The 8493-nt window shown below is 65.1% G+C and overlaps 1 protein-coding gene across 1 annotated transcript; it reads left to right on the top strand.

Moving 5' to 3' along the window:
* The first annotated feature begins 527 nt into the window (after positions 1-527).
* CABP7 (calcium binding protein 7) lies at positions 528-7863 on the top strand. The gene is made up of 5 exons (XM_027905714.1): positions 528-1236; positions 4076-4219; positions 5769-5881; positions 6687-6840; positions 6959-7863. The coding sequence occupies exons 1-5, from the start codon at positions 1128-1130 to the stop codon at positions 7084-7086; spliced, it is 648 nt and encodes a 215-aa protein (XP_027761515.1). The 5' UTR covers positions 528-1127; the 3' UTR covers positions 7087-7863.
* Positions 7864-8493: the final 630 nt, after the last annotated feature.

Here is an 8493-nt window from a genome sequence, read left to right as displayed (position 1 = left end):
GGTGCCATGCGCAGGGACCTGGGGTAGTGACGGCCTGGGCTGCCGTGCGGGGATCCCGTGGGTTGAGTGCCCGGGCATGGGGTGCCATGTGCAGGGACCTTAGGGTGGCAACTGCTTGGGCACGGGCTGCTGAGTGTGGGGACCCCGGGGTGACACCTGCGGGGACACGGGGTGCCACAGGGACCCCCCAGCCCTGCCTGCCGTCCCCCAGCACCCCCCGAGCCCCCCACGCGGGGCACCAACATCTCCCGCTGCCCCTCCGGGCTGGGCTGCGGCCCGGGACGCTCCCGGGTGGCCGAGCCCCCCTCGCTGCCGCACTGCCCCCCCCTCACCGCCCCCCCTCCGGGGGAGGCCCCACCTCCCCCCGCCCCCAGCCCCATTTCCCGGGCGGGACCGTTCAAAACCCGCCCGGCGCCGCCGCTCCCCGGATTCCGCCGCCGCTTCCCGGGGCCGGGGCCGAGGATGCTCCGGCTGCCGGCGGCGCGGGGGGGGCGGCGGGGGCGCGGCGGGGGCTGAACCGCGGCGGCTGCGAACCCCGGCCTGCCCGGGACACTTGGCGGGGAGGAAGGAGAGGAGGAGGAGGAGGAAGACGAAAAGGCCGCCTTCATCCTCGGCCCCGCCATGCCGGGCCCCACCGGGGAGCGTGGCCCGGTGGCAGCGGCCCCCCGGGGGCTGTGAGCGGCCCGGGGCCGGCAGAGGGGGGGGGCCCCGGGTGGACGTGGGGGGGCTCTGGGCGGAGGGGGGGGGCCCCGAGCGGCATGGCCAGCCCCGTCCCCCCCGCCGCCGCCACCGCCGCCGCCGCCGCTTCCACCGGGATTTAACCGGGGCTTGGATGCTTTCACCTCCCGTCTCCACTTCGGGAGGGCATGTGCGCGGGGGCAGCGGGCCGCCCCCAGCGGAGCCCCCCCGCGCCCTGACTGCACGCTGAGGGGCTCCGCCGCCAGCCCCGTCCCGCCGCCGGCCCCCGAGGACGGGGAGCGGCCCCCCCTGGCCGGTGGGTACCGGGCGGGGGGCGGCGGGTACCGGCAACTTGAGCTTAGCGTCCGGCGCTACCGACCGGAGGGACCCCCCGCCGCTCTACCCGAGGAGATTTGGGTTTAAACTTTGGGTTTTGGGGAGCCCCGAAGATGCCTTTCCACCCGGTGACGGCGGCGTTGATGTACCGGGGGATCTACACCGTCCCCAACATCCTCGCCGAGCAGCGCCCCGTGGAGATCCCCGAGGATGAGCTGGAGGGTGAGCGGGTTTGGGGGGCTGCGGGAGGGCTGGGGAGGGTTGGAGGGGGGGTCGAGGATGGGACTGCAAGGGCTGGGGGGCCGGGGGAGATGAGGGAGGCATCCCATGGGATTGTGGGGCGAGGGGGACTGGGGGAACCGGGAAGTCCATCCCGCGGGATGCGGCTGCGGAGGAGTCGGGGAGCGCGTCCCCCGGCGCCGTGGGGAGGCTGAGGGCGAGCGGGATGCGGATGGATGGATGGATGGAGGAGGAGGGGGGGAGGAAGGAAAGCTGGAAGGGGAGGCGTGCCGGGGGTCCCGGGCCCCCGGTTGTGCCGATATGACACAGCAGGGACCGGCGGTGGTGGCGGGGGGCCGGATCCCCCCTCCCCGGCGTGGCGGGGTGACCCCCCTCCCCGCTGTCATAATATGACAGTGGCTGGTGGCGCGGGGGGCCCGAAGGGTGGCTGTCACCCGTGTCACCCTCCCGGGTCACGGCAGCCCCACGCAGCCCGGGTGTCAGCGGGCTCCGGCCAGGAGGAGCGGCCGGCGGGGCTCTGCCCACCCGTGCCATGAGCAGGGCCGGGCTCAGCTCGCCGCCACCAGAACGGCTTTTTCCATCTCAAAAGTTTGCCAGGGTGGCAGGACGGGCACTGGCGCCACCCGGCTTTGGGGGGTCCCCGGGGAGCCCCCGGGAAAGGGGTTGCAGCACCCCCGGCCCCCAGACCCAGCACCACGGGGGAAACTGAGGCACGGGGGGGAGGTGACCCCACACGTGTCCCCAGTGAGGGCACCCCTGGGCCCAACACCGAGCCGGGAACCCGCGGGGAGCCCTGTGGGGAAACTGAGGCAGGAGCCACGGGACTGGGGATGAGAGGAGCCCCAAAATCCATCCAGGAGCAGCATGTGTGTGTGTGTGACAGTGACTCTGTGCGTGTGTGTGTGTGTGCAGCTCTGCAGGGGGTGTGTGCTGACGTGCCCGTCACAGCCTCACTGCAGGGGCTCTGTGTGCGTGTGTATCAGTGTCTCAGTGTGTCTGTGTGCGTGTCACTGTGTGTGTGTCTGTGTGTGTGAGTGTGTCACTGTGTGTCTGTGTGTCTGTCTGTCTGTCTGTGTTTGTGTGCACAAGTCCAGCATCTCTGCAACGCGGTTGTGTGTGTGTGTGTGCGTGTGTGTGTGTGTGTGTGCACCCTGCAGGGTGCACACACACACACACACACACGCACACACACACACACAGAGCTACAGCATCACCCCACGGGCTGTGTCCGTGTGTCCGTCCAGGTGGCTCACCCAGCCCCGTGTGACACGCGTGGGTGCTGCTGTGTCCCTGCGGGGTGTCCCCCAACAACCCCCCCCATACCATTTGAGCCCCAAGGTGACCCCACGAGGTGCCAGATGCTCAGGTCGCTGTGTGTGTGTGGGGGGGACACGCTGCCACCCGCTCCCCCCTCCTCCACGGTTTGGGGGGACATTGGGGACACCCAGACAGCCCTCGTAGCTGAGGGCTCAGTGGGGAGGATTGGGGTGTCCCAGCTGGGGCCACTGCTGGGACATGTCCTTGCCTGTCCCCCAACATCCCAAATTGTCTGACGAGGAACCTCCCTGGAGCTCTTTGGGATGAGCATCCTTGAAGGATGAATTTGGGGGGTGCTGGAGCAGAGCAGAGTTCCCCAGGGGTACAGGGAGCATCTCCCTGCCTGGGCCATGGAGGAGATCAGTCATTCCACTGGCAGGCAAAAAAAAAAAAAAAAAACTAAAACTCCCCCAAAACCCCTCAGAAGATGTCACTGATGTGCCACTGTCCAGACAGGGACGTCCCCAAGTGCTGAGGGTTGGTAACGTGACTCGACGTGGGTTTTTCTCCCCAAACCCAAAGTTGTTCTCAGCCCATTTCTCCCAACAGGATCCCTCTACATAAACCCCTCTGGCAGCCGGCACAGAGAAAGGAACAGGCACCAACACCCCAACCCAGCTTCCCACTGTTCCCAGTACAAATTCCCCGTACAAATTCCCTGGTCCTTCTTTTCCGTAAGCTTTGTTCCAGCTCCACGTATCCCCCAAAACAGAGCAAAGCCTGGAGAACAGCAGGAGCCGGGATGGAGCCTCAGTGTCCCCTCTGAGCCCACCACAGCAGGGATCCCCCTCCACATCCCCAGGGCTCGTTTGGAGGCAGAACCCCCAGATCCTCCCAGTTTCTCCCCTCTTCTATCCCATCCTCCTCTGCACGGGAAAGGGCTGAGCACTGCGGCAGCTCCAGCAAGATCTGGGATATTTTTGGGGTGAAGTGCAGCACAGCTCCAGCTCCAACCCCTGGATGCTGGGATGGGGGCAAAGTCCCACCCTGGGCCTGTGGGGTGGGGCACAATTCCAGCCCATGATCCCAAGATGGGGCCACAGTCCCACTCTGTGATCCTGGGACGGGGACATCCCCCAATCCCCCCGAGTGCTGGCACATCCAGGCCCAGGATCCTCAGGGATGCTCCCAGCTGGATGCTGCTGCACTGTGGGGTTCCCCTCCCCCCCTGCAGCCCCCACCTGGTGCCACCCCGAGCTCAGGCACATCCCAGGAATGTGTTTTGGGGGCAGGATGCTGCATTTTTGGCTGCGGAGGGCCTGGCAGTGACGAGGGCAGGGTGGGTGTTGCGAGTGGGTGACCGGAGCTGGAGCAAATCCGGGGTCTGTGGGGTCCCCCTGGGGGGGAGTCAGACCCTTCTGAGGGGTTGAGGGGGCTGCCCTGCCTCAGTTTCCCCTGTGTGGGGACACCCAGGATTGCTGGGGTGGGGGGTGGGATGCCCAGGGGGGATCTGTGGGTGCTGGGGGGGGGATTTCAGCCGGACTCATCCCTGCTCCCCCCGCAGAGATCCGGGAAGCTTTCAAGGTGTTCGACCGGGATGGCAACGGGTTCATCTCCAAGCAGGAGCTGGGCACGGCCATGCGCTCCCTGGGCTACATGCCCAACGAGGTGGAGCTGGAGGTCATCATCCAGCGCCTCGACATGGACGGTAGGACCGGCTGGGCACAGGGCTGGGCACAGGGCTGGGCACAGGGGTGGGCACAGGGATGGACCCTCCGGCTCCCGCTCCGCCGGAACACCCAGCTCTCCCCATTCCCACCCCGCCGGGTGCTGCTGGACCCCACACGGGATGTGGGATGAGCCTGATCCAGGCGGAGCCTCCCGCTCATCCATCGGCACCGTCCTCACCAAGCAGCTTCGTCGGGGGGGGGATTTAACAATCCTGGGCTGCTTGTGGGGTCACTGATCCTGCTGGGATCCTGCTCCCTGGGCTGGATCCTGCTCCCTGGGCTGGATCCTGCTCCCTGGGCTGTGTCCTCAGCACTGGCTGTGCCCCTCAAGCGCTCGCTGCCACCATCAGCCTGTCCCTGTCTGTGTCCCTCCCGAGCCCATCAGGACCTCAAAGAACTCCTTAATTTATTGGTTTTCCTTCTCCCCCCGTTTAAAAGCCTCTCTGGCAGCGCTGCCAGGGCTCCGCTCCCCTCGTTACTCATCGGCAGTGCTGCCCTGACAGCCCCACACCAGAGTCCCCACGGCCACAGGACACGGCCAGCACGGCCCCCCTGCACCCCCTGGGGACACGGCCACCACCGGGGACACAGCTGGAATGGGGGGCACAGCTGGAACTGAAATCCCAACTGGTGTTTGCAGTCCTGGATGGTGCTGATCTTCCCCAGCCAGTCCTGGAGGGCGCCAGTCGACACTGGGTGTCCCCAGGTCACACTGGAGAGGACTCAGGTGGCACTGGAGGTCCCCAGATGGTATTGGGGGCTCCCCACCCAGCACTGGGGACTCCAGCCGGTTTTGGCAATCCCAGCTGGTTTTGGGGACCCCAAACTTTGTTGGAGGTCCCCACCCGGTGTTGGGGTCCCTGGTTGGTTTTGGGGGTCCCCAGACAGCAGTGACAGTCCCCAGTTAGCGCTAGGAGGTCTCCAGGTGGCATTGGGGTCCCTCCTGGAACTGGGGTCCTGGATGATGTTGTGCTTCCCCAGCCAGCACTGGGAGGGGGGCAGTCGACACTGGGGGTCCCCAGTTCACACTGGGGGGTCCTCAGATGGCACTGGGGGTCCTCAGATGGCACTGGGGGTCCCAGCTGACACCGGGGACCCCAGCCAGTGTTGGGCATCCTGGATGAAGTTGGGGACCAGCTTTCCTGGAGGTTCCCAGCTGCCCTTGGGAGTCCCTGCCGTGGGGTCCTGGCAGGGATTGGGGGTCCCCAGCCAGTCTGGGGGTCCTGGCTGGTGAAGTCCAAGGTTCCTTGATACCAACTGTTGCTCCAGGGGGACATTTGTGACCCCTGGGTGGGATGGGCACTGCCTGAACCCCCCAGGGCTGCCCCAGAGAGGGGTCCCCAGGCAGTGCCAAGCCCTGGCGTGGGGTCTTCCCAAAAAGCACCATGACTTGGAGCAGGACCCCCCTGGGCTGTGCAGGGTTGGGGTGGGGAGGGGGTAAATCTGAGCATCACCGAGTCCAGGCAGGGTGTTCCCCCCATGCAATCCCCCTTTGGGGGGTGTCACATGTGCCCTTGTGTCCCACAGGTGACGGGCAGGTGGACTTTGAGGAGTTTGTGACGTTACTGGGGCCCAAACTGTCCACCTCGGGCATCCCGGAGAAGTTCCACGGCACCGACTTCGACACCGTGTTCTGGAAGGTACAGACACCCCCCACCCCCGGGGGCAGCGCCCCAGAACCTGCACCCAAACCCCAGGGGGGCTCCGGGAAAGGGGCAGGGCTGGGGCTGGGGTTGGGCTCAAGGTGGGATTGGGGTCAGGGTTAGGATGAGGGCCAAGGTTGGAATTAGGGTGAGGGTGAAGGTCAGGATCAGGCTTTGGGCTAGGGTTGAGTTTAGTGTCAGTTTAAGAGTCGGGGTTAGGGTCGAGCTCAGGCTCCAGCTTAGGGTTAGTGTGTTAAGTGTCAGAGTCAGCACTGGGGTCAGGGTTAGGGTTGGGGTCAGATTTGGGGTCAAGGTTAGGTTTAAGATGAGGGTTAGGGTTGGAACCAGGGTTAGGATCAAGTTTAGGGTCAGAGTCAGGGTTAGGATCAGGGTTAAGGTCAGGTTTAGAGTTGGAGTCAGTATTAGGGACAGGTTTAAGATCGATATCATGGTTAGGGTCAGGCTTAGGGTTGGGGTTAGGCTGAGGGTCACACTCAGGCTCAGACTCCAGTTGAGGGTTAGTGTAATCATTAGGATCAGGGCCAGGCTCAGGCTCAGGCTCAGACTCCAGTTTAGGGTTAATTTTAGCATTAGGATCAGGGTCAGGGTGCACCAGCCCTGAGTTCTCCTGCCCCGCCCACACGGGCTGTTTGGTGCCAACACCACCGGGAGGTCACCGGGACATCAGATCTTCCCCTGCCAAGACCGGGGTGGGGATCCACCCAAAATGCCACCCCCGGGGGTGGCGGGGGAGGCCCCGAGCCCCGACCCCGCGCCGTGGGGTGACCCCCGTGCCCCGCAGTGTGACATGCAGAAGCTGACGGTGGACGAGCTGAAGCGGCTGCTGTACGAGACCTTCTGCGAGCACCTGTCCATGAAGGACATCGAGAACATCATCATGACGGAGGAGGAGAGTCACATGGGCACGGCCGAGGAGTGCCCCGTGGACGTGGAGAGTGAGTGCCCGGCACGGGGGATGCCGAACGCCCCCGGCCCCGACGCCGCGGGGCGGCACCACCGCGGTGTGGGGAGGGTGTTCTGGGGTAACCCCCTGTTCTTCCCCCCCACTCCCAGCCTGCTCCAGCCAGCAGATCCGCCAGACCTGCGTGCGGAAGAGCCTCATCTGCGCCTTCGCCATCGCCTTCATCATCAGCGTGATGCTCATCGCCGCCAACCAGGTGCTGCGCAGCGGCATGAAATAGTGGGGTCACCCCGCGGCCCCGGGGCGAGGAGGAGAGAGCTATAAATATATATAAATATATGTCCGTCCATCCATCCGTGGCCCAGAGACGCGCCCCCCTCCCCGGGAGGGGGGCGGCGAGGGGACCGAGGGGTGTCCCGGCCGTGCCGGGGCGGTGCCATCGCATGGACACTTCGGTAACGGCACCGCCGCCCACCGACCCCCCCTCGCCGGGCAAAAACCAACCTGTAAGTGCATGGAACGTGCATGGAGCCCCGTGTGCCCCCTCCCCCCCAGCGGCGGCTCCCGCCGGGTACTCCGATCCAACGTTATAGCTCGTATTTATGATCAACCAAATCATCCCCTAAGCAATACACGCGCCTGAGATGGTTCCTGGAGCCGGGAGCGTTTGCATGGACTTGGCTGCCAAGGGCTGGATTTCACCCCCCCCTTCAAAGCCCACCCCTTGTCCCCCCCTCCCTGTGCCGTGCCTCGGTTTCCCCACCTGCCCAGTGCGGGGACATTCCTGACCTCCTGCTTGATGCACTTTGAGCCGATCCCCCCCTTGGGAAGTGCCGGAGCGACCCCAGGCCGGGGAGCCCCGAGCCCCCCGAGCCCCCCCAGCCTGTATGTAGCACCCACCTGGGCACCGGACTGGTTCGGATTTGGGGCCGTTTCTCATTCTTTGGGTTTTTTTTTTTGGGGGGGGGGGGGTTGGGGTGGGTTGGTTTGGGTTTTTTTTCCCGTTCTTCCTGGTTGGTTGTTTCCGATCTGAAATAAAACTGGGATTTCTGAAGCGCTCTGGGCTGTGGGGGCTCCTGGCGACACGGCACGGGTGGGAAATGGGGCAGGGTGGGAGTGGAAGGCTGTGGGAGCACCCATGGGTGCTGCTGGGTGGGGATGAGTCCTCCTGGGAAGGGAGGGGGCAGTGGGTGGGGGATCTGTGGCCTCCCTGGCATCCCAAAGGGGCTGGAGCCTTCCCAAACCAGGGGCAGCCAGGACCTGGCTCCTTCCTGACAGCTCCCATGTCCCTCATCCCACTCCAGCTGTGGATCCTGTCGGGGGTCCTGCCTTTTCCCAGTGGATCTGGGTGGTTTTGTCTCTGATATTTTATGTTGGGTTCGATGAATGTTTCAAACTCATTTGCCTTGACAAGGAGGACAAGCTGAGGCCCCTTCCCAAAAACACTCACCCAACCTCACAGTAATTCCAGGGGGAAGCAGGATCTGTCTGGGGGGGCTCAGAGAGGCTCTGTGGGGTCACCAGAGCTGGGGATTCTGCCCCAAGGCCGGCAGGGAGGGAACACCCCGTCACTCCTGATTTCCACCACGGAGGGGCCCGTGGGAGAATCGGGCAGAGCTGCTGCCCCTTCCTCCCGTGGGAACGGGGCTGGAGGAGCCCATCCCGAGCCATCCTCGTCCCCGATTGA

Source organism: Empidonax traillii, unplaced genomic scaffold (assembly GCF_003031625.1).
Source record: "Empidonax traillii isolate 1590-97213 ecotype Southwest subspecies unplaced genomic scaffold, ASM303162v1 scaffold1197:size200652, whole genome shotgun sequence".
NCBI lineage: Eukaryota > Metazoa > Chordata > Aves > Passeriformes > Tyrannidae > Empidonax > Empidonax traillii.
Note: the sequence above shows the minus strand (reverse complement) of the source record. Positions and strands in the feature narration are given on the sequence as shown.